The sequence below is a fragment of the Oncorhynchus keta genome, chromosome 23 (assembly GCF_023373465.1).
Source record: "Oncorhynchus keta strain PuntledgeMale-10-30-2019 chromosome 23, Oket_V2, whole genome shotgun sequence".
Lineage (NCBI taxonomy): Eukaryota > Metazoa > Chordata > Actinopteri > Salmoniformes > Salmonidae > Oncorhynchus > Oncorhynchus keta.
The window spans coordinates 33,311,560-33,338,451 of NC_068443.1; the positions used below are offsets into that span (position 1 = coordinate 33,311,560).

The 26,892-nt window shown below is 45.1% G+C and overlaps 1 protein-coding gene across 1 annotated transcript in view; it reads right to left on the minus strand.

The window, feature by feature from the left end:
* The window catches only part of LOC118381864 (glypican-1-like), a 143,467-nt gene that overhangs the window by 22,351 nt on the left and 94,224 nt on the right, over positions 1 to 26,892 (minus strand). The window contains exons 3-6 of the mRNA XM_052477047.1: positions 10,386 to 10,613; positions 8,592 to 8,755; positions 1,939 to 2,104; positions 1,699 to 1,829 (exon numbers count right to left, since the gene is read on the minus strand). Of these exons, the coding sequence (XP_052333007.1) occupies positions 1,699 to 1,829; positions 1,939 to 2,104; positions 8,592 to 8,755; positions 10,386 to 10,613 (689 nt within the window). The remainder of the gene's footprint in view (positions 1 to 1,698; positions 1,830 to 1,938; positions 2,105 to 8,591; positions 8,756 to 10,385; positions 10,614 to 26,892) is intronic.

Here is a 26,892-nt window from a genome sequence, read left to right on the forward strand (position 1 = left end):
TACAGTAGTTAGCACTACTTAGCACCACTTACAGTAGTTAGCACTACTAGCACCACTTACAGTAGTTAGCACTACTTAGCACCACTTACAGTAGTTAGCACTACTAGCACCACTTACAGTAGTTAGCACTACTAGCACCACTTACAGTAGTTAGCACCACTTACAGTAGTTAGCACTACTAGCACCACTTACAGTAGTTAGCACCACTTACAGTAGTTAGCACTACTAGCACCACTTACAGTAGTTAGAACTACTAGCACCACTTACAGTAGTTAGCACCACTTACAGTAGTTAGCACTACTAGCACCACTTACAGTAGTTAGCACCACTTACAGTAGTTAGCACTACTAGCACCACTTACAGTAGTTAGCACCACTTACAGTAGTTAGCACTACTAGCACCACTTACAGTAGTTAGCACCACTTACAGTAGTTAGCACTACTAGCACTACTTACAGTAGTTAGCACTACTAGCACCACTTACAGTAGTTAGCACTACTAGCACCACTTACAGTAGTTAGCACTACTAGCACTACTTACAGTAGTTAGCACTACTAGCACCACTTACAGTAGTTAGCACTACTAGCACCACTTACAGTAGTTAGCACTACTAGCACTACTTACAGTAGTTAGCACTACTAGCACCACTTACAGTCGTTAGCACTACTAGCACCACTTACAGTAGTTAGCACTACTAGCACCACTTACAGTAGTTAGCACTACATACAATGCCAGAGGACTCAGATTTAACATCACATAGTAACCTAAGAATTTCAATGCCAAGAACACACACACCTCCTACGCTGCTTCAGATTTAAGTTAAACTGGCCTCTTGTTTAGTCTGTTTTGGATAGCTCTGAGGCTCTCTGCCTCTCCTGCATAAATAACTCTTCTATAAAACACGTAAACACACATCTATGATATACTGTATGGTACCAACCTGAGGTAGAAGGTGCCCCTACTCACGGATGTTGAACAAATTTGTCCTACTCCCAATCCTAACTGTAACTCTGTTGACATGTGATAACTAATGAAACCAGAGCAGCTGCAATAGCAGTAGTTGCACATTGAAACACTTTATCAATCAAACTGACTTTCTAAACCTGGTAGGACGAATAGGCCTATACATCATCGATAGAAGACTGTCAATAAGCAGGTGAAGCTGTCCCGAGACACTGATCTCAGGTCAGCTGGTTAGAAGGTTAGAATCATGTAATTTGATCCTGTCTGGTGTTGTGAAGGCTAGTCTACCAGGTCATGGCAGAGCCTCAGGCCAAATCTGACCTCGACACCAGTACAGAGAAGCCTTTGTTCCCCAACACTATTTACATATTTTTCCACCTTCACTAAATAAAAAAAAATACGATTTCATGGCTCCTTATGCTTTTTAACAGGCACATAAAAGTGGTGCTCGTACACCATTAAAGGGAGAAGTTAATGGCTGGCCTTGAGACTGTGTTTTGAGTCCCTGTTCAGGTATGTGGAACATTATTACATTAAATCAGCACAGGTATTCAACATCAGGCTCTGAATATGTGATATGGCTATGAGCCCTGATCAACACCGTATTAGTTTGATCGGTAGTAATATTATAAAGTGTGGACTGGCGGTAGTATATCTGTGCGTGTGCGTGCGTGTTATGTGTGTGAGTGTGCGTGTGTGAGTGCGCGTGTGTGAGTGTGCTGACTGCTGTACTGACCTTGGTGTTAAAGGTGTCTATGTTCTCCATCATGGTGGTGATAGCCTCTGAGATGCGCTTGGGGAGAGAGAGGAACACCACATTCACACTGGATGCACCCTCAAACCTGTTAGCCACCTGCAGCATGGCATCTACAGAGACGGGGGGGGGACGGGGGGGGGGGTACAATATTAAAATGCGAATGCATGCTTATAGGCATTGAATTAAATGAATGTGCAAATGTGTGTGTGTGTGTCTCACCAGCCAGGTTTCTCCACTCTGTGTCCAGGTCGGCGTGGTTGGCAAGGCAGCCCTTCAGCACGTTTGCACAGTAGTTGGCACAGGGCCTGGCAGAGGGCACGCCACGGCAGTGGCGACAGTACGTCATCTTCATGATGGCACGCACACACTCTGGGCTCAGGGGCACCTGGGAGAGGAAGCACACAACAAAACAGATGACATACAGTACCAGTCAAAAGTTTGGACACACCTACTCATTCAAAAGTTTTTCTTGCACTTCAATTTAACAGGTGTGCCTTGTTAAAAGTTTGTGGAATTTGCTTCCTTCTTAATGCATTAGAGCCAATCAGTGGTGTTGTGACAAGGTAGGGGGGTATACAGAAGATAGCCCTATTTGGTAAAAGTCCATATTATGGCAAGAACATCTCAAATAAGCAAAGAGAAACGACAGTCCATCATTACTTTAAGACATGAAGGTCAGTCAATCTAGAAAATGTCAAGAACTTTGAAAGTTTCTTCAAGTGCAGTCGCAAAAAAACCATCAAGCGCTAGGATGAAACTGTCTCTCATGAGGACCGTCACAGGAAAGCAAGACCCAGAGGTACTTCTGCTGCAGAGGATAAGTTCATTAGAGTTAACTGCACCTCAGATTGCAGCCCAAATGAATGCTTCACAGAGTTCAAGTAACAGACACATCTCAACATCAACTGTTCAGAGGAGACTGCGTGAATCAGTCATTCATGGTCAAATTGCTGCAAAGAAACCACTCCTAAAGGAAACCAATAATAAGAAGAGACTTGGTTGGGCCAAGAAACATGAGCAATGGACAATAAACCGGTGGGAATCTGTCCTTTAGTCCGATGAGTCCAAATGTGAGATGTTTGGTTCCAACCGCCGTGTCTTTGTGAGACGCAGAGGAGTTGAACGGATGACCTCTGCATGTGTGGGTCCCACCGTGAAGCATGGAGGAGGAGGTGGTGTGATGGTGCTTGCTGGTGACACTGTCATTGATTTATTTAGAATTCAAGACACACTTAACCTGCATGGCTACCACAGCATTCTGCAGCGATACGCCATCCCATCTGGTTTGCGCTTAGTGGGACTCTCATTTGTTTTTCAACAGGACAATCAATGACCCAACACACTCTTGACTGGTACTGCATATCATAAATACCTCTCAATATTAATGCATACACTTAATTGAGGTACTTTACACAGTGTAGGAAAGACACAAATGCCCCTGTGAGCATTGACAAATCAGAGGCAGAAACAGCCTGGCATCCAGGCTAAATACAGACCGACATGTTTCCCTTCAATCATGAAATTAATGTCCCTGTGAGTTCTCATGGTTTTCTTTTCATACAAAGCCTTGGCCGTTCCAACACCTCTATGAGCAATAGCATATATGTTCCAATGACAAACAAGACTGAAAGAAATGCATCAGGCCCTACAGTGACTGTCCCTGCCATTCCAACGGTTACTACTGCTTCTGTCACTACTACAATAGTTCCATTATTGTCATTCGCTATCATGGGTCCTGAGATATGTGGAAAGGAGAACAGCTTAAGATCCTGTGAATACGCGAGTTTCCTTGGCGATGGGCGAACAAACGACACACACGCACGCGCGCGCGCACACACACACACACACACACACACACACACACACACACACACACACACACACACACACACACACACACACACACACACACACACACACACACACACACACACACACACACACACACACACACACACACACACACACAATACAGCGGGAGTTCACTTCCCATGGGCATCCTTTTACGCTAGCGCCGCGCTTGTAGGTTTTAGTCAACCTGGTTACCGTGGAAACTGATCAGCCGAGAGAATGAGCTTTTTTTCCCACTGCATGACACATCCGTCTTCACTTTCCACCAGATCCCTCCATCGTTCTTTTCTTCTGCCTCTCTCTCTCTCTCTCTCTCTCTCTCTCGCTATCCCACTGGGCTGTTCCCTCAGGAAAGGGCCTTGGTGCATTATGACTGAAACTGGGTTAATACCAGTAAGCCCTGCTAGTAAGAGAGCCCCGGCTACGCATACAAAACTCCAGTATAAGTGTGTGTGTGTGTGTGTATCTGTGTGAGAGGGAGACTGAGAGCTCAGCTCGGAATACCAAACTCCTCTTAGCTGACATCGGGGGCGGTGTGATGCTTTTCCTGGAAACCGCCACCCTTGTCATACCAAAGTCAGACAAAGCGTAGTTAGCAGAAACATGCAGACATTAGCTAACAGTATCCAATGTTCTAGACAAATGAACATGGTCTCAGGACCACCGACAGAAACCTCTTCCTCTAATGATACCTGACAGTCAGTGATGGCACTGATGAGCTCGGTTCCTTATCTACTAATTATAATGGGATTGTTAACCTGCTACTGACATCGTACCAGGAGACAGTTGACTTTACATAAAAATAGACTGTTGATGATATTGATGTTGACAGCAGGTCAGTGACTATCTATTGATTAGGAAACAGTCAATATGAATCAATGGGAATGCAGGGTTCTGGTGATGACATAAAATAGTGTTGGTTTCACATCCTGACTCGACAGCACGCCCCCGTGTCCCCCCTCCTCTCCTCCTTCACTCCTTTCCTCCTCCGCTCGTTAGGCAAAGACATGAGTCAGGCAATCACTGTTTTGATGAGAGAGAGAGAAGTTATTCTTTTGAGGGGGGGGGGCGGCGTATGTGGAGCCCGAAGGAAAGAGTTGACAATAATAAAGTCCCAGAAAGCAAACGGAGAGACGGGAGAGAGAACACGAAGACCTAGAGTCAGGGAGTAGACACAAAGGAAGAGACAGAATATTTGAAAGGAAGGATTTTTCCTTCATTTGAGTTAATGTTATCATCCTGCACACATTCAATGAAGTGAGGGCTTTGTAGCACGACTGCAGCCAGAGAAGCCTATTATCGTCACCGTCTGATGGAAAACTCTTATCTCCAAAACAGAAACTTTTCAGGAAATGGACAAATATTTTCCCATTACAGAACATACAATTCTGAAACGTCAGAAGCTATTTTCCATACATTTTCTTGGTCCAAGAGTCTTGAAATATTCAGAGTACATGGAACGGAGTCATTGCCTTCAATAAAATAAAAAAAATGTCAACTGTCAAAGATGAGAGGTTTTCATCAGACAGCGACGCTATACTGTTTAGCCTGATCCCAGATCTGTTTGTGCTGTCTTTGTCAACTCCTTTTCATTCATTGTCATGCCAAACAATGAGGCAATGAGAGGGACACAAACAAATCTGGGTTCAAGCTAGCATACTGTAGCTCTGACATCCCAAACCATAGACAATAGGCCTAATGGAGTGAGCAAATCATCCATGCCCTGATTGCTTGAGGTTAATGCTCACAGTTTCCCTCCCTGTAATTATTTGGATGCGCAGAGAGAGAGAGAGAGAGAGAGAGAGAGAGAGAGAGAGAGAGAGAGAGAGAGAGAGAGAGAGAGAGAGAGAGAGAGAGAGAGAAAGAGAAAGATGCTGGGCCTGGCTAACCGACACAGACACAAACTACACAGTTCTACACACCGACCTTACACTAATTAGGTAACCTTTGGAGAATTGTGAATTAAGAGCAAGTGTGTGTGTGGGTGTATATGTGTGTATGTGTGTGTGAGTGTGCGCGCACGTGCCAAACCAATGACATTATCAGTACTACATGTAAACAGTACATTATTCAACCTTACCACTGTGACCCTGACTACACTACATCTCCATATACTGTATACATGTCAGAGAGGTCCTGGGAATAGGGTGGCCTCTCTCTCTCTCTCTCTTTGTGTAATTAATGAAGATATATGAGTAGCCTCTTCCCCCTGCGTTAGCCGTACTAGACTCCAAGCCTCGTAGTGATATATGTGGCGCGTGCTGTGGCCTACTTCCTACTGTACTGTACCATCAGGACAGAGAGCGTCCCTGAAAACTGGTGGTGATGTTGGAAGGTAGGGAATACACACAGGGAGGAGAGAGAGAACTACCTCCGAGCCTCTCTTTGTCTCTCTCTCTCTCTCAATCTTTCCCGTTCCTTTATGTGTGCACACTAACCCACACTCACAGATTAACACACACATCTGCAGGCGGTTGGAAAGGAGAGGCACCATAAAGTATAGCCCTGGGCTCAGGCAATCAGCTCCTGCTACAGCAGTTAATGTCAACGCACCCATGAGAAATGGCCCCCTACACACACAAGACAAGATTAAGGTTAAAATCAGAGCACTACTACCGAGAAACATCCGCTCTTCTGTAGGGGGTCAATATTGATGCGATGGTGAAAAATGTCCCCCCGTCATGCATAGTGCAAGGGGAGTGTTATAATCAGCGCACCAATGATGTTTGTTGATATTACCGCAATAGGGAAAGATACAGTTCACACTCTCCTATTCTGAAATACGGAAAGTGCAGCTATTAAAGTGAAATGAGGCTTTTATAAACTGTTTGAGGTCATCTCTTTGCAACAGTCATGAGGAGGTATAGCCTACTAAAAATGTGTTCACTACTATATAATTGTCCTCTCCATAAGGCAAGGTGAGGGTATTGTGCTGATGTGAAGGTTAGCGTGTTAGCGTGTTAGCGTGATGCACCTCTCTAATTGTGTCCCTATAGAGGGGATAAGACACACAGCCCACACAGAGGGACCTTCAGGTAACTCAATTAAGCGCACAACGTAGCATTGCTTAGCTGCAAGCATAAGGGAATAAAGCCTAGAATTACAGTGGCCACAGGTCGTGAAGCCTCGCGAAGCGAAGCCGCGAGCATAAGGGAATAAGGCCCAGAATTACCATGGCCACAGCTAGCGTAGTGTAGCCTAGCGTAGCCGGGGGAATAAGGGAAAACATGGCAGAAGTTAGCATAGCCATGCCACAGGCATACTGTAAGTGGGCAGTAGAGTTAGCATGGGCTTAAGGGGAAAAGGCCAGGCATTAGCATGGCAACAGTTAGTGTAGCCTAGCCTAGCAGGGGAACAAGGAATAGTATTAGCATGGGCAGACAGCCAGACGCTAAGCTGGCATTTCTATTTATGACGTATACCCTGTGGATCCACTCTCCAGACCTGCTAGGCTGGACTACAGAGCACTGCCAGCCCGCAGGGTGTCAGGCTGATAAGCAGTTGCTAGCTATCTCACCCCCACACACCTATTCCCCTCCCTTCTCCTCCTCTCCCCCAGAGCTGCTTGATCTGATCCATATTTCCTGACTATAGCCGTGTTGCTGCTGCTGAAGGACATTCAGCGATGTGTCCATTAAATGACATTGGCTGGGGAAAATGCGTAAGTAATTAGTCCGGCTCTTACAAATGACAAAATGTCATCCTTGCACTAATGCCGGGGCGCAGGGCAACCGTTGCTATTCTCAATGAGGTCAGGGAGTATTCTGGCACGCTTTAACACAGGCACACAGACAGTACTCAGTGTGATTTGATGGCAGGGGAGGGGGAGAGAAGGTGTACATCTCACAGTGATCTCTTGTCACAGCCAAGGTCAACATGTGTGTACATGAGTGTCCCTCTCACTCCGACTCTCCCTCCTCTTGTTACCCGTTGTCATCTAAACCGTCTCTACCCGCTCTTTCTCTCTCCGTTTCCCTTTCTCCTAACCACACAATCCCAACTACAGTCTGATTGGAACTACAGGGAGGAGAGAGGTGAGGGGGGGCGTACCCATATCCCAGCATGCCATCTGGCATTCTGCTCAGCCCGCTGCACCCCTGGCTGGTCCAATCAGACTCGAAACTCCACATAATGCATAAATCTCCCCTTTCTCCTCCTCACCTTCCTCTCTCCTCCATTCCTCTACTCTTAACCCATTCCTCTACTCTCCTACCTCCCCTTCCTCTACCTCAGGTCGCTCCATTGACATTGTCCAGAGCTGTGGCTCACTCTCTCCCTTCTCTCCTGTACACACTGTATGTGTGAACGACCTAGTGTTCTGCTCTTAGATTTCTCCCTCCTCTGATGCGCCGTAGCTCTATCAGAGATTAATTGACCAGTAATGAGACGCACAGCCCTATTTATAGGCTGTTAATGGGCCCCGTGACAGAGTGTGTTTACCACACACTGTTCTAGAGAAGCAGTACAGAGCCGCCAGAGAACTACTGTACACAGTGTGACGCACAGCCGCTACAAAGGTCCGAAGCCACAGACAACAGGACAAGACAAAATAAATGCCGGATGCTGTAGGATTCATGGAGGATTTGAGCCGTCCATTTAGCTGCCTGTAGAGTGGGTGTTTTGTTTACATTAGAAGAAGAGGCACCGGGGATTCTTCTCTCATGCCGTGGCATTAGTTTGGTAGAACGTTTCTCATGAACGTATCTCAAAGCTCCAGGTACCTGGTGTATAAAGTGGCAGATTGATGTACGGTAGGTTTAATTGACAGGACGCGCGCGCGCGCGCGCTCGAGAGAGAGAGAGAGAGAGAGAGAGAGAGAGAGAGAGAGAGAGAGAGAGAGAGAGAGAGAGAGAGAGAGAGAGAGAGAGAGAGAGAGAGAGAGAGAGAGAGAGAGAGAGAGAGAGAGAGAGAGAGAGAGAGAGAGAGAGAGAGACAGAGAGAGAGAGAGAGAGAGAGAGAGAAAGAGAAAGAGAGAGAGAGACACTGGCAAACATAAGAGGGAGAAGCATAATCTGTCTTACCTGTGACACCTTGCGAACCACCTCCCCGCTGATCACCAGTCCCTGGACAAAGGAGCGTGCCGCCACAAATGTACGTGTCACCTTCAACTTGAGGTCTCGGGGGGTGTCACCAAAGGGTCGCAGCGTCTCCGACTGCTTGGACACACACTCCAGGTAGTCATCACCTACAATCAAAACAACTTTATTAGTGAAACACCCTTCATACTTCACTCAAAATGACAGCTAAAGCAATGTAACAACCTCGCATAGGATAAAATTTGACAGCAAACAAGATGAAAATCATGACAATATTTACCAGGGTTGAGGTTATTCAATTTCAACGCAAGAGTTAGTGTGGTCGGAAAAATAGAGAGTGAACAAATGTGAACGATGACGAAGGCCAGTGATAGACAGCGGCCTGGCACGTTCATACAATTTGGCATTGTCTGGATGGACGGCTGTATAATTGCATCTCATAGGAGAGTCAACACCTTGGCCGTGGCAATCTCGGGAAAGAGACATCCCGACGGAAGTCCTTAGGGACATTGGCGCTAGGAGAGGTGTGATGACTGACGTAAACTCGAAACAAATTCAATTCATGTTACCGTGTGAATTAAGTTGGGTTTGGGTTTGTTCCAAGGGCTGCACATGTTAATATGTCTTATGGCATTGTGTCTTCTGGCCGATGTCTGACTGGAATTGAAATGGTATGTCGGTTTGACTGGTTGACTGGTTGACTGGTTGTCGGGTTGACTGGTTGTCAGGCACATTCGTGTTGTTTGGTCATGACATTCACATTGAGATGATTCGATTAGAATCTGCCTGGTGTTTTGCTGTCTTTTGCTTTCACTAGCAAAGTGTTAAGTTAATGTTAGAAAGAAATGTTCCTTCAGGTTGGGTTCCCACTTGAGCTATTTGAAATGTGGTTTAAAGAGCCGTGAATTGGCTCATACCTTGAGAACCTGCTACTAAGCTCCTGTGTATTTCAGACACGCGTCCTTTTTGTTGTTGTGTGTCTTACAGAATATTCTGAACTGAAGACAAGTGGAACCACTTTAAGTCTGCAGGTAGCCTAGTGGTTAGAGCGTTGGGCCAGTAACCGGAAAGTTGCTAGATCAAACCCCTGAGGTGACAACGTAAACATCTGTCGTTCTGAACAAGGCAGTTAACCCACTGCTCCCCAGTAGACCGTCATTGTAAATAAGAATTTGTTCTTACCTGACTTGCCTGGTTAACTAAAAGTCTGAGCCTATTGGTTATAGTCATTTATTCTGAGTGGTGTTTCATGTGCACTGTAATTGTTTGAGTGTCAATTATTTTGTGACTAATACATTCTATTGGTAAATCCATTCCTCCTTTCACAGAGTCATTATTTGATTGGCTATATGCTTATAATTTGATGGTTGTTAAATTAACTCCACTCCACACAGAGCACATGCTTGGGTACCAACTTAACATCTCTGAGCTGCTAGCCGCAAACAATTCATGCTGGAACATTGGTCGCCGGGATTAGCTGTTTGTACCCAGCCTCTTAATAATTGCATAACGGTGCAAGACAGACACATGTTCATTATAGACATACTGAGTCACTGATGCAATTATTCGCTATCTTGCTCGATCCTCCAGAGACGCACAGGGCCGGTTGCATTTATTCACATAACATTGGAGTCAGATTGATGAAATCATTTTATTATTATTCTACTTAATGTTTGGATAAGTTGGGGGGGGGGAAAGCAGAATTTGATTTCGATGGAGATTTTAAAAGTGAAATATTTCAAATATCATATTTAAGTTCAATGTGTAATGTTTACGTACCTATGACATATTGTCCGTTGGCTCCCTTGAACAGCCTCTCCAGCAGGCGGGCCCAGAACTCGTTGAGCGCCTCCTCTATGTTGATGTTGGAACCGCGGTAGTACCGTCTCAGCTCCGTGTACAGGTCAGAGAACACGCGGGTGTTCTGGGTATACAGGAAACCTAGCACCGGGGGGTATGACTCTTGCAGGACAACCTCAGAACGGTTCAGCAGCTCCAGGAGGTAATCTGGAATGTGACAGGAAACAGGAAGTGTAAAACAGGAAGTCCAATCTGGTGGGATTACATTTACAGTTTAGCAGACACTTATATCCAGAGCAACTAGGATTAAGTGCCTTGCTCACGGGCACATTGATAGATTTTTGACCTAGTCATCTTGGGGATTCAAACCAGAAACATTTTGGTTACTGGCCCAATGCTCTAAACAATTAGGCCAGTGCTTCTCAACCTTGGTCATGGGGACACAAAGGGGGCACATTTGAGTTTTTGCCTTTTGATGAGTTGATCATTTGAATCTAGGGCAAAAACTAAAATGTGCAACACCTTTGGGTCCCCAGGACCAGGATTGAGAACCAGTGATCTAGGCTACTAGCCGTCCTAGTATGAGGATTTAGATAGGCTGCCTATGTTCTCTACAGACGTCACGTTCAGGCAGTGGTAGTGCTTTACTTTGATGTGCATAGCTTTAGTGGTTCTTAGCTGAGCCGTTGATCGATGTTTTCCTCCTTGTTCTGTTCTCTCTCACCCTCTTTACATGACACAGTCATCTCTTCACAGGGGGTTTGGAAGCAGAGTAAATGCAAAAATGAAACGGTATAATTTCCCTTTTATGTGTTTTCTTTCCCAGAATCCCCCTTGCGACAAACAACAGTGGGACAAAGGTCAGACTCAAAGAGCGGTGTTGCCTATGATACAGCTCCCTGCCGTTTAGTGTAGTTTAGCTGTGAGGACTGGGGCTCTGCACCGACTTCTCCAAAACTTTACACCACTTCTCTCTCTGCGTCTCATGGCTTTGTACTGCGTATGAAAAGATGCCACAGAGATGAACCCGGAGAGGAATTGTTTAAAATGTATTCTCAGGATAAGGATAGGATGTGCAGTGGAAGATACTGTACGCCAAACACATATACAACACAATGAGTGGGATACAGAGACAGTAGAAAAAACACAGTCAGAGACATGCAGCATAAACTGGCACCAACAGACACAGGCACATACAGGCCTGCAGAGACACACACAAACAAAAAGCAGAGAGCAAAATCGACAGCAGATAAACCCAGTCCTGCTGGAATGGGACTCTCCAATCTGTCAGTACCACGGCTCTGACCAAAACCACACTACACAATAACAGGCTGCGCAGCGACTGCACTGTTCAAGAATACATTTTCATTGCATCGTCTTTAATGCGTGTGCGTGTGTCTGACTGTGTCGTTTTCTTTGAAGGCGTTCTTATCTCCTCCGGCCCGCCATACACCCCAGATGGGGAGCAGCTGAGGAGAGGAATCACTGAGCCTCTATGAAACCCCCAAGTATGGGTTAGAGAATTCCCGTAGCTCAGCAGTGCTGTCTCTCTCTGTGTGTCTCTCTCTCTCTCTCTCTATTATATATGCAGTCGAAGTCGGAAGTTTACATACACCTTAGCCAAATACATTTCAACTCAATTTTTCACAATTCCTGACATTTACTCCCAGTAAAAAGTGGGGCAGGGTAGCCTAGTGTTGGACTAGTGACCGGAAGGTTGTAAGTTCAAACCACTGAGCTGACAAGGTATGAATCTGTTGTTCTGCCCCTGAACAGGCAGTTAACCCACTGTTCCTAGGCCTTAATTAAAAATAAGAATTTGTTCTTAACTGACTTGCCAAGTTTAAAAATAAATCCCTGTACTAGGTCAGTTAGGATCATCACTTTATTTTAAGAATGTGAAATGTCAGAACAATAGCAGAGAGAATGACTTATTTCAGCTTTTCTTTCCTTCATCACATTCCCAGTGGGTCAGAAGTTTACATACACTCAATTAGTATTTGGTAGCATTGCCTTTAAATTGTTTAACATTAGGTCAAACGTTTCGGATAGCCTTCCATAAGCTTCCCACGATAAGTTGGGTGAATTTTGGCTCATTCCTCCTGACAGAGCTGGTGTAACTGAGTCAGGTTTGTAAGGCCTCCTTGCTTGCACAAACTTTTTCAGTTCTGCCCACAAATGTTCTATAGGATTGAGGTCAGGGCTTTGTGATGGCCAATCCAATACCTTGACTTTGTTGTCCTTAAGCCATTTTGCCACACCTTTGGAAGTATGCTTGGGGTCATTGTACATTTGGAAGACCCATTTGCGACCAAACTTTAACTTCCTGACTGATGTCTTGAGATGTTGCTTCCATATATCCACATAATTTTCTTTCCTTGAGAAGCCATCTATTTTGTGACTTATGGAGGTCAACAATTTTTTTTTGAGGTGTTGGCTGATTTCTTTTCATTTTCCCATGATGTCAAGCAAAGAGGCACTGAGTTTGAAGGTAGGCCTTGAAATACATGCACAAGTACATCTCCAATTGACTCAAATGATGTCAATTAGCCTATCAGAAGCTTCTAAAGCCATTACATTATTGTCTGGAATTTTCCAAGCTGTTCAAAGGCACAGTCAACTTGGTGTATGTAAACTTCTGACCCTCTGGAATTGTGATACAGTGAATTATAAGTAAAATAATCTGTCTGTAAACAATCGCTGGAAAAAGTACTTGTGTCACGCACAAAGTCGATGTGTCCTAACTGACTCTTCCAAAACTATAGTTTGTAAACAAGAAATTTGCGGAGTGGTTGAAAAACGAGTTTTAATGACTCCAACATAAGTGTATGTAAACTTCTGACTTCAACTGTATATATGTATATGTTGTCTGTGTCTAACAGTGTTTGTGCCATGTTTGTGTTGCTACCATTTTGTGTTGCTACCATTTTGTGTTGCTACCATTTTGTGTTGCTGTCTTAGGTCTCACTTTGTGGTGTTGTGCGTTTTGTTCAACATTCTTATTTTGAATCCCAGGCCTCATCCTCACAGGATTCATTCTGCCTCATTTTTTAAAATGTCACCTTTATTTAACCAGGTAGGCAAGTTGAGAACAAGTTCTCAATTACAACTGCGACCTGGTCAAGATTAAGCAAAGCAGTTCGACCACGTACAACGACACAGAGTTACACATGGAGAAAAACAAACATACAGTCAATAATACAGTAGAAAAACAAGTCTATGTACAATGTGAGCAAATGAGGTGAGATAAGGGAGGTAAGGCAATAAATAGGCCATGGAGGTAAGGTAAATACAATATAGAAATGAAACACTGGAATGGTAGATGTGCAGAAGATGAATGTGCAAAGTAGAAATACAGAGATGCAAAGGAGCAAGATAAATAAATCAAGTCAGTAGGGGAAGAGGGAGTTGTTTGGGCTATTTACAGATGAGCTATGTACTGGTGCAGTGATCTGTGAGCTGCTCTGACAGCGGATGCTTAAAGCTAGTGAGGGAGATATGAGTCTCCAGTTTCAGTGATTTTTGTAGTTCGTTCCAGTCATCGGCGGCAGAGAACTGGAAGGAGAGGCGGCCAAAAAGAGGAATTGGCTTTGGGGGTGACCAATGAGATATACCTGCTGGAGCACGTGCTACGGGTGGGTGCTGCTATGGTGACCAGCGAATTGAGATAAGGTGGGGCTTTAACCCTAACCCTAGCAGGGTCTTGTAGATGACCTGGAGCCAGTGGGTATGGCGACGAGTATGAAGCGAGGGACAGCCAACGAGAGCGTACAGGTCGCAGTGGTGGGTAGTATATTGGGCTTTGGTTACAAAACGGATGGCACTGTGATAGACTGCATCCAATTTATTTAGTAAAGTGTTGGAGGCTATTTCGTAAATGACAACGCCGAAGTCGAGGATCGGTAGGATGGTCAGTTTTACGAGGATATTTTTGGCAGTATGAGTGAAGGATGCTTTGTTGCGAAATAGGAAGCCAATTCTAACCTCCTTCCCTCAGTAAGAGCATTGAAGATGGGTCGTGGCTGGGTCTTCCAGCATGACAACGACCCGAAACACACAGCCAGGGCAACTAAGGAGTGGCTCCGTAAGAAGCATCTCTAGGTCCTGGAGTGGCCTAGCCAGTCTCCAGACCTGAACCCAATAGAAAATCTTTGGAGGGAGCTGAAAGTCCGTATTGCCCAGCGACAGCCCCAAAACCTGAAGGATCGGATCTGGAGAAGGTCTGTAGGGAGGAGTGGGCCAAAATCCCTGCTGCAGTGTGTGCAAACCTGGTCAAGAACTACAGGAAACGTATGATCTCTGTAATTGCAAAAAAAAGTTTCTTAATTTGAGAAAGAAAGGGTCCAGATCGTCTAGCCCGGCTGATTTTTAAGGGTCCAGATTTTGCAGCTCTTTCAGAACATCAGCTAACTGGATTTGGGAGAAGGAGAAATGCGGAGGCTTGGGCAAGTTGCTGTGGGAAGTGCAGGGCTGTTGACCGGGATAGGGGTAGACAGATGAAAAGCATGGCCAGCCGTAGAAAAATGCTTATTGAGGTTCTCAATTGTAGTGGATTTATCGGTGGTGACAGAGTTTCCTATCCTCAGTGCAGTGGGTAGCTGGGAGGAGGTGCTCTTATTCTCCATGGACTTTACAGTGTCCCAGAACTTTTTTGAGTTTGTATTGCAGGAAGCAATTTTCTGCTTGAAAAAGCTAGCCTTGGCTTTCCTAACTGCCTGTGTATAATTGTTCCTAACTTCCCTGAAAAGTTGCATATCAAAGGGGCTGTTCGATGCTAATGCAGAACGCCACAGGATGTTTTTGTGCTGGTCAAGGGCAGGCAGGTCTGGAGAGAACCAAGGGCTATATCTGTTCCTGGTTCTAAATTTCTGCATTTTTAAAGAATAACCAGGCATCCTCTACTGACGGGATGAGGTCAATATCCTTTCAGGATACCAGGGCCAGGTGGATTAGAAAGGCCTGCTCGCTGAAGTGTTTCAGGGAGCGTTTGACAGTGATGAGGGGAGGTCGTTTGACCGCAGACCCATTACGGATGTAGGTAGTGATCACTGAGATCTTGGTTGAAAACAGCAGAGGTTTTATTTAGAGGGCAAGTTGGTTAAGATGATATCTATGAGGGTGCCCGTATTTACAGCTTTGGGGTTGTACCTGGTAGGTTCATTGATCATTTGTGTGAGATTGAGGGCATCAAGCTTAGGTTGTAGGTTGATAGGCCATCATTGTAAATGAGAATTTGTTCTTAATTGACTTGCCTGGTTAAATAAAGTTTAAATAAATAAAAATAAAACAGTGGTGTCCAAACTTATTGATAAATATGAGCAAAAATTACAATATAAAACAAAGAATTAACATACTGAACTACACTGAGTGTACAAAACATTATGAACACCTGCTCTTTCCAAGACATAGCCTGACCAAGTGAATCCTGGTGAAAGCTGTGATCTCTTATTGACGTCACTTGTTAAATCCACTCCAATCGAGTTGCTTCTGCCAGGAGGCTGAAACTCGGCCAAAAGTGGATCTTCTAGAAAGACAATAACCCCAAGCACACATCTAAATCCACAAAGAAATGGTTAATTGGCCACAAAAATCAACATTTTGCCTATGGCCGAATCAGACTGCAGACATGATACCCATTGAAAACCTGTGGTTTGAATTGAAGAAGGCAGTCCATAAGGGCAGATGAAAAAGTTCAAGGATCTGGAAGGATTCTGTATGGAGGAATGGTGCAAGATCCCTCCCAAAGTGTTCTCCAATCTCATAAAACCTTTTTAGAACAGGCTCATTACTGGTATCCTTGCAAGGTGAGGTACTGACATGTATGGAAAACAGGGGTCACAATCTTTTTGACCCCTACCTTTTTGAGATTTTTTTAAAAAATTAATTGTTAAACAAAATCTTTCTCTGAGCAATTGTATTGGTATAAAATAATATAATTTCCCTTTTTTGTTTGCATACAATACAGCGAGTGTACAAAACATTAGGAACACCTTCCTAATATTGAGTTACACCCCTTTTGCCCTCAGAACAGCATAGACTCTACAAGCATTCCACAGGGATGCTGGCCCATGTTGACTCCGATGCTTCCTACAATCGTGTCAAGTTGGCTGGATGCCCTTTGGGTGGTGGACCATTCTTGATACACACAGCAAAACTGTTGAGCGTGAAAAACCCAGCAGCGTTGCAGTTCTTGACACTCCAAGCAGTGCGCCTGGGCCCTACTAACCTAGTCTGTTCAAAGGCACTGAAATATTTTGTCTTGCCCATTTACCCTCTCAATGGCACACATACACAATCCAGGTGTCAATTGTCGCAAGGCTTAAATATCTCCTCCCCTTCATCTAGACTTATTGAAGAAGATTTAACAGGTGACATCAATAAGGGATCATAGCTTTATCCTGGATTCACTTGGTCAGTCTATGTCATGGAAAGAGCAGGTGTTCCTAATGTTTTGTATGATCAGTGTACATACACACACTCATTGGCCCATTTGTTACGTACACCACCCATTCACAAAAATGGATCGCTCCAACAGACAGTGAGTCAGGTGGCTGTGGCTTGCTATATAAGGCAGGCAGACAGGCATTGAGGCATTCACTTACTGCTCAATTGAACATTAGAATGGGCAAAATGAGTGACCTAAGTGACTTTGAGCGTGGTGCCAGGCGTATCTCCGAAACAGCCAGCCTCCTGGGCCAGTGTGTAGGGTTTACGGAGAATGGCTCAACAAACAAAAGAACATCTCGTCAGCAGCAGTCCTGTGGGCGAAAACAGCTAGTTTATGAGAGGTCAAAGGAGAGTGGCAAGAATTGTGCAAGCTCACAGGCGGGGCCACAAACAGGCAAATAACGGCGCAGAACAACGGTGGAGTGCAGAACAGCATCTCGGAGTGGCAGACTATTGCGGCAGACAACCACACTGGGTTCCACTCCTATCAGCTAAAAACAACAAGAAGTGGCTCCACTGAGCACGTGATCTCCAACACTGGACAATTGAGGAGTGGAAAAACATTACCTCACCTATGGTAATGTTTTGTTCTCTCTCTCTCTCACTCTCTCTCTCACTCTCTCTCACTCTCTGACTCACTCTCTAACTCACTCACTCACTCTCTCTAACTCACTCACTCTCTAACTCACTCACTCTCCAACTCACACACTCACTCTCCAACTCACTCACTCACTCTCTAACTCACTCACTCACTCACTCACTCACTCACTCACTCACTCACTCACTCACTCACTCACTCACTCACTCACTCACTCTCTAACTCACTCACTCACTATCTAACTCACTCACTCTCTAACTCACTCTCTAACTCACTCACTCTCTAACTCACTCACTCTCTAACTCACTCACTATCTAACTCACTCACTCTCTAACTCACTCACTCTCTAACTCACTCACTCTAACTCACTCACTCACTCTCTAACTCACTCAATCTCCAACTCACTCACTCTCTAATTCACTCACTCTCGAACTCACTCTCTAACTCACTCACTCTCTAACTCACTCACTCTCTAACTCACTCACTCTCTAACTCACTCACTCTCTAACTCACTCACTCACTCACTCACTCACTCACTCTCTAACTCACTCACTCTCTAACTCACTCACTCTTTAACTCACTCACTCACTAACTCACTCTCTAACTCACTCACTCTCTAACTCACTCTCTAACTCACTCACTCTCTAACTCACTCACTCTCTAACTCACTCACTTACTCACTCACTCTCTAACTCACTCACTCTCTAACTCACTCACTCACTCTCTAACTCACTCACTCTCTAACTCACTCTCTAACTCACTCACTCTCTAACTCACTCACTCACTCTCTAACTCACTCACTATCTAACTCACTCACTCTCTAACTCACTCACTCTCTAACTCACTCACTCACTCTCTAACTCACTCACTCTAACTCTCACTCACTAACTCACTCACTCTCTAACTCACTCTCTAACTCACTCTCTCTAACTCACTCTTTAACTCACTCAACTCACTCACTCACTCACTAACTCACTCACTCACTCACTAACTCACTCACTCTCTAACTCACTCTCTAACTCACTCACTCTCTAACTCACTCACTCACTCTCTAACTCACTCACTATCTAACTCACTCACTCTCTAACTCACTCACTCTCTAACTCACTCACTCACTCACTCTCTAACTCACTCACTCTAACTTACTCACTCACTCACTCTCTAACTCACTCAATCTCCAACTCACTCACTCTCTAACTCACTCACTCACTCACTAACTCACTCACTCACTCTCTAACTCACTCACTCTCTAACTCACTCTCTAACTCACTCACTCTCTAACTCACTCACTCACTAACTCACTCACTCTCTAACTCACTCTCTAACTCACTCACTCTCTAACTCACTCACTCTTTAACTCACTCACTCAAACTCACTCTCTAACTCACTCACTCAACTCACTCTCTAACTCACTCACTCTCTAACTCACTCACTCTCTAACTCACTCACTTACTCACTCACTCTCTAACTCACTCACTCTCTAACTCACTCACTCACTCTAACTCACTCACTCTCTAACTCACTCTCTAACTCACTCACTATCTAACTCACTCACTCTCTAACTCACTCACTCACTAACTCACTCACTCTCTAACTCACTCTCTAACTCACTCACTCTCTAACTCACTCACTCTTTAACTCACTCACTCACTAACTCACTCTCTAACTCACTCACTCTCTAACTCACTCACTCACTCACTCACTCACTAACTCACTCACTCACTCACTCACTCACTCTCTAACTCACTCTCTTACTCACTCACTCACTCACTCTAACTCACTCACTCTCTAACTCACTCACTCACTCTCTAACTCACTCACTCTCTAACTCACTCACTCTCTAACTCACTAACTCTCTAACTCACTCTCTAACTCACTCACTCTCTAACTCACTCACTCTCTAACTCACTCACTCTCTAACTCACTCACTCTTTAACTCACTCACTCACTCACTCTCACTTACTCACTCACTCACTCACTCACTCACTCACTCACTCACTCACTCACTCACTCACTCACTCTCTAACTCACTCACTCACTCACTCACTCACTCTCTAACTCACTCTCTAACTCACTCTCTAACTCACTCACTCTCTAACTCACTCACTCACTCTCTAACTCACTCACTATCTAACTCACTCACTCTCTAACTCACTCACTCTCTAACTCACTCACTCTCTAACTCACTCACTCTAACTCACTCACTCACTCTCACTCTCTAACTCACTCACTCTCTAACTCACTCACTCACTCTCTAACTCACTCACTCTCTAACTCACTCTCTAACTCACTCACTCTCTAACTCACTCACTCACTCTCTAACTCACTCACTCTCTAACTCACTCACTCTCTAACTCACTCACTCTCTAACTCACTCACTCACTCTCTAACTCACTCACTCTAACTCACTCACTCACTAACTCACTCACTCTCTAACTCACTCTCTAACTCACTCACTCTCTCTAACTCACTCTTTAACTCACTCACTCACTCACTCACTCACTCACTCACTCACTCACTCACTCACTCACTCACTCACTCACTATCTAACTCACTCACTCTCTAACTCACTCTCTAACTCACTCACTCTCTAACTCACTCACTCACTCTCTAACTCACTCACTATCTAACTCACTCACTCTCTAACTCACTCACTCTCTAACTCACTCACTCACTCACTCTCTAACTCACTCACTCTAACTCACTCACTCACTCACTCTCTAACTCACTCAATCTCAACTCACTCACTCTCTAACTCACTCACTCACTCACTAATTCACTCACTCTCGAACTCACTCTCTAACTCACTCACTCTCTAACTCACTCTCTAACTCACTCACTCTCTAACTCACTCACTCACTAACTCACTCACTCTCTAACTCACTCTCTAACTCACTCACTCTCTCACTCACTCACTCTTTAACTCACTCACTCACTAACTCACTCTCTAACTCACTCACTCTCTAACTCACTCTCTAACTCACTCACTCTCTAACTCACTCACTCTCTAACTCACTCACTTACTCACTCACTCTCTAACTCACTCACTCTCTAACTCACTCACTCACTCTCTAACTCACTCACTCTCTAACTCACTCTCTAACTCACTCACTATCTAACTCACTCACTCTCTAACTCACTCACTCACTAACTCACTCACTCTCTAACTCACTCTCTAACTCACTCACTCTCTAACTCACTCACTCTTTAACTCACTCACTCACTAACTCACTCTCTAACTCACTCACTCTCTAACTCACTCACTCTCTAACTCACTCACTCACTCACTCACTCACTCACTCACTCTCTAACTCACTCTCTTACTCACTCTCTTACTCACTCACTCTCTAACTCACTCACTCTCTAACTCACTCACTCACTCTCTAACTCACTCACTCTCTAACTCACTCACTCTCTAACTCACTAACTCTCTAACTCACTCTCTAACTCACTCACTCTCTAACTCACTCACTCTCTAACTCACTCACTCTCTAACTCACTCACTCTTTAACTCACTCACTCACTCTACTCACTCACTCACTCACTCACTCACTCACTCACTCACTCACTCACTCACTCACTCACTCACTCACTCTCTAACTCACTCACTCACTCACTCACTCACTCACTCACTCTCTAACTCACTCTCTAACTCACTCACTCTCTAACTCACTCACTCACTCTCTAACTCACTCACTATCTAACTCACTCACTCTCTAACTCACTCACTCTCTAACTCACTCACTCTCTAACTCACTCACTCTAACTCACTCACTCACTAACTCACTCTCTAACTCACTCACTCTCTAACTCACTCACTCACTCTCTAACTCACTCACTCTCTAACTCACTCTCTAACTCACTCACTCTCTAACTCACTCACTCACTCTCTAACTCACTCACTATCTAACTCACTCACTCTCTAACTCACTCACTCTCTAACTCACTCACTCACTCTCTAACTCACTCACTCTAACTCACTCACTCACTAACTCACTCACTCTCTAACTCACTCTCTAACTCACTCACTCTCTAACTCACTCTTTAACTCACTCACTCACTCACTCACTCACTCACTCACTCACTCACTCACTCACTATCTAACTCACTCACTCTCTAACTCACTCTCTAACTCACTCACTCTCTAACTCACTCACTCACTCTCTAACTCACTCACTATCTAACTCACTCACTCTCTAACTCACTCACTCTCTAACTCACTCACTCACTCACTCTCTAACTCACTCACTCTAACTCACTCACTCACTCACTCTCTAACTCACTCAATCTCCAACTCACTCACTCTCTAACTCACTCACTCACTCACTAATTCACTCACTCTCGAACTCACTCTCTAACTCACTCACTCTCTAACTCACTCTCTAACTCACTCACTCTCTAACTCACTCACTCACTAACTCACTCACTCTCTAACTCACTCTCTAACTCACTCACTCTCTAACTCACTCACTCTTTAACTCACTCACTCACTAACTCACTCTCTAACTCACTCACTCTCTAACTCACTCTCTAACTCACTCACTCTCTAACTCACTCACTCTCTAACTCACTCGCTTACTCACTCACTCTCTAACTCACTCACTCTCTAACTCACTCACTCACTCTCTAACTCACTCACTCTCTAACTCACTCTCTAACTCACTCACTATCTAACTCACTCACTCTCTAACTCACTCACTCACTAACTCACTCACTCTCTAACTCACTCTCTAACTCACTCACTCTCTAACTCACTCACTCTTTAACTCACTCACTCACTAACTCACTCTCTAACTCACTCACTCTCTAACTCACTCACTCTCTAACTCACTCACTCACTCACTCACTCACTCACTCTCTAACTCACTCTCTTACTCACTCTCTTACTCACTCACTCTCTAACTCACTCACTCTCTAACTCACTCACTCTCTAACTCACTCACTCTCTAACTCACTAACTCTCTAACTCACTCTCTAACTCACTCACTCTCTAACTCACTCACTCTCTAACTCAACTCACTCACTCTTTAACTCACTCACTCACTCACTCTCACTCACTCACTCACTCACTCACTCACTCACTCACTCACTCACTCACTCACTCTCACCAACTCACTCACTCACTCACTCACTCACTCTAACTCAACTCACTCTCTAACTCACTCTCTAACTCACTCACTCTCTAACTCACTCACTCACTCTCTAACTCACTCACTATCTAACTCACTCACTCTCTAACTCACTCACTCTCTAACTCACTCACTCTCTAACTCACTCACTCTAACTCACTCACTCACTAACTCACTCTCTAACTCACTCACTCACTCACTCACTCACTCACTCACTCACTCACTCACTCACTCACTCACTCACTCACTCTAACTCACTCTCTAACTCACTCACTCACTCTCTAACTCACTCTCTAACTCACTCACTCTCTAACTCACTCACTCACTCTCTAACTCACTCACTATCTAACTCACTCACTCTCTAACTCACTCTCTTACTCACTCACTCTCTAACTCACTCACTCACTCACTCACTCACTCACTCACTCACTCACTCACTCACTCTCTAACTCACTCACTCACTCACTCACTCTCTAACTCACTCTCTAACTCACTCACTCTCTAACTCACTCACTCACTCTAACTCACTCACTATCTAACTCACTCACTCACTCACTCACTCACTCACTCACTCACTCACTCACTCTCTAACTCACTCACTCTCTAACTCACTCTCTAACTCACTCACTCACTCCCTCACTCACTCACTCTCTAACTCACTCACTCTCTAACTCACTCTCTAACTCACTCACTCTCTAACTCACTCACTCTCTAACTCACTCTCTAACTCACTCACTCTCTAACTCACTCACTCACTCACTCTCTAACTCACTCACTCTCTAACTCACTCACTCTCTAACTCACTCTCTAACTCACTCACTCTCTCACTCACTCTCTAACTCACTCACTCTCTAACTCACTCACTCTAACTCACTCACTCTCTAACTCACTCACTCTCTAACTCACTCACTCTCTAACTCACTCACTCTCTAACTCACTCACTCACTAACTCACTCTCTAACTCACTCACTCTCTCACTCACTCACTCTCTAACTCACTCACTCACTAACTCACTCTCTAACTCACTCACTCTCTAACTCACTCACTCTCTAACTCACTCACTCACTCACTCACTCTCTAACTCACTCACTCACTCACTCACTCACTCACTCACTCACTCACTCACTCTCTAACTCACTCACTCTCTAACTCACTCACACTCTAACTCACTCACTCACTCACTCAACTCACTCACTCACTCTCTAACTCACTAACTCTCTAACTCACTCACTCACTCACTCACTCTAACTCACTCACTCACTCTCTAACTCACTCACTCTCTAACTCACTCACTCTCTAACTCACTCACTCACTCTCTAACTCACTCTAACTCACTCACTCTCTAACTCACTCTCTAACTCACTCACTCACTCTCTAACTCACTCAATCTCTAACTCACTCACTCTCTAACTCACTCACTCTCTAACTCACTCTCTAACTCACTCATTCACTCACTCTCTAACTCACTAACTCTCTAACTCACTCACTCTCTAACTCACTCACTCACTCACTCTCTAACTCACTCATTCACTCACTAACTCACTCACTCTCTAAGTCACTCTCTAACTCACTCACTCACTCTCTAACTCACTCACTCTAACTCACTCACTCTCTAACTCACTCACTATCTAACTCAAAAAACTACAACTACAAAAAATATCTAGTTAACAGAAGAAAGGAAGACAAAATAAGGACAAAAGAAGGACAGAAGAAAAAGGAAAAGAAAGAGGACAACAAAGTGAAACAGTCAGCACTTCTATTGCAACTTCGTATTTCGTCGTCCTAACGTAGTCTACACTGCTATCTGCCCAGCAGCTAGCCAGCTAGCAAACGTCCACCGTCTACCGAATAGCAGCACTGTAGAAACTATTACACTCAACTGAACGACTTGATTAGTGTAGTGTTAGCTAGCTACATAGTTGTCTTTGCTGTCTTCGTATCCAAGATAATTGTGTAGTTTAGAGCGTGTAGTCTTAGAGTGATTATCTTAATTTACCGAGGTTAGCTAGCCAGCTATTTGTCGTCCTTAACGTAGGAGACTCTGCTAGCTAGCCAACAGCTAGCCAACGTCTACTGAATAGAACTTCCGCACTCAACAACCCGGTCGCATTCTGCTTCGCTCCACAGGTAGTATCACATTTTCATTTCATTTCATTACAGCACAACGGTTTGATTTGTTTGATCGTAGCTAGCTACATAGCTAGCTACATAGCCGTCTGTGTATCAAAGATAATTGTGTAGTCTAGAGCGATTTTCTAGGTTAGCTAGCCAGCTATTGTCGTTCTTTTAGCATAGCGTAACTTAATCAACACTGCTAGCTAGCCAGCTAGCCCCGAATAGCAGCACTGTAGAAACTATTACACTCAACGGAACGACTTGATTAGTGTAGTGTCAACAACGCAGCCACTGCCAGCTAGCCTACAAAGTCAACAACGCAGCCACTGCCAGCTAGCCTACTTCAGCAGTACTGTATCATTTTAATCATTTTAGTCAATAAGATTCTTGCTACGTAAGCTTAACTTTCTGAACATTCGAGACGTGTAGTCTCTTCTGTAGCCTGTCAACTATGTGTCTGTCTATCCCTGTTATCTCCTCTCTGCACAGACCATACAAACGCTCCACACCGCGTGGCCGCGGCCACCCTAATCTGGTGGTCCCAGCGCGCACGACCCACGTGGAGTTCCAGGTCTCCGGTAGCCTCTGGAACTGCCGATCTGCGGCCAACAAGGCAGAGTTCATCTCAGCCTATGCCTCCCTCCAGTCCCTCGACTTCTTGGCACTGACGGAAACATGGATCACCACAGATAACACTGCTACTCCTACTGCTCTCTCTTCGTCCGCCCACGTGTTCTCGCACACCCGAGAGCTTCTGGTCAGCGGGGTGGTGGCACCGGGATCCTCATCTCTCCCAAGTGGTCATTCTCTCTTTCTCCCCTTACCCATCTGTCTATCGCCTCCTTTGAATTTCATGCTGTCACAGTTACCAGCCCTTTCAAGCTTAACATCCTTATCATTTATCGCCCTCCAGGTCCCCTCGGAGAGTTCATCAATGAGCTTGATGTCTTGATAAGCTCCTTTCCTGAGGACGGCTCACCTCTCACAGTTCTGGGCGACTTTAACCTCCCCACATCTACCTTTGACTCATTCCTCTCTGCCTCCTTCTTTCCACTCCATTCCTCTTTTGACCTCACCCTCTCACCTTCCACCCCTACTCACAAGGCAGGCAATACGCTCGACCTCATCTTTACTAGATGCTGTTCTTCCACTAACCTCATTGCAACTCCCCTCCAAGTCTCCGACCACTACCTTGTATCCTTTTCCCTCTCGCTCTCATCCAACACTTCCCACACTGCCCCTACTCGGATGGAATCGCGCCGTCCCAACCTTCGCTCTCTCTCCCCCGCTACTCTCTCCTCTTCCATCCTATCATCTCTTCCCTCTGCTCAAACCTTCTCCAACCTATCTCCTGATTCTGCCTCCTCAACCCTCCTCTCCTCCCTTTCTGCATCCTTTGACTCTCTATGTCCCCTATCTTCCAGGCCGGCTCGGTCCTCCCCTCCCGCTCCGTGGCTCGACGACTCATTGCGAGCTCACAGAACAGGGCTCCGGGCAGCCGAGCGGAAATGGAGGAAAACACGCCTCCCTGCGGACCTGGCATCCTTTCGCTCCCTCCTCTCTACATTTTCCTCCTCTGTCTCTGCTGCTAAAGCCACTTTCTACCACTCTAAATTCCAAGCATCTGCCTCTAACCCTAGGAAGCTCTTTGCCACCTTCTCCTCCCTCCTGAATCCTCCTCCCCCCTCCTCCCTCTCTGCAGATGACTTCGTCAACCATTTTGAAAAGAAGGTCGACGACATCCGATCCTCGTTTGCTAAGTCAAACGACACCGCTGGTTCTGCTCACACTGCCCTACCCTGTGCTCTGATCTCTTTCTCCCCTCTCTCTCCAGATGAAATCTCGCGTCTTGTGACGGCCGGCCGCCCAACAACCTGCCCGCTCGACCCTATCCCCTCCTCTCTTCTCCAGACCATTTCCGGAGACCTTCTCCCTTACCTCACCTCGCTCATCAACTCATCCCTGACTTCTGGCTACGTCCCTTCCGTCTTCAAGAGAGCGAGAGTTGCACCCCTTCTGAAAAAACCTACACTCGATCCCTCCGATGTCAACAACTACAGACCAGTATCCCTTCTTTCTTTTCTCTCCAAAACTCTTGAACGTGCCGTCCTTGGCCAGCTCTCCCGCTATCTCTCTCAGAATGACCTTCTTGATCCAAATCAGTCAGGTTTCAAGACTAGTCATTCAACTGAGACTG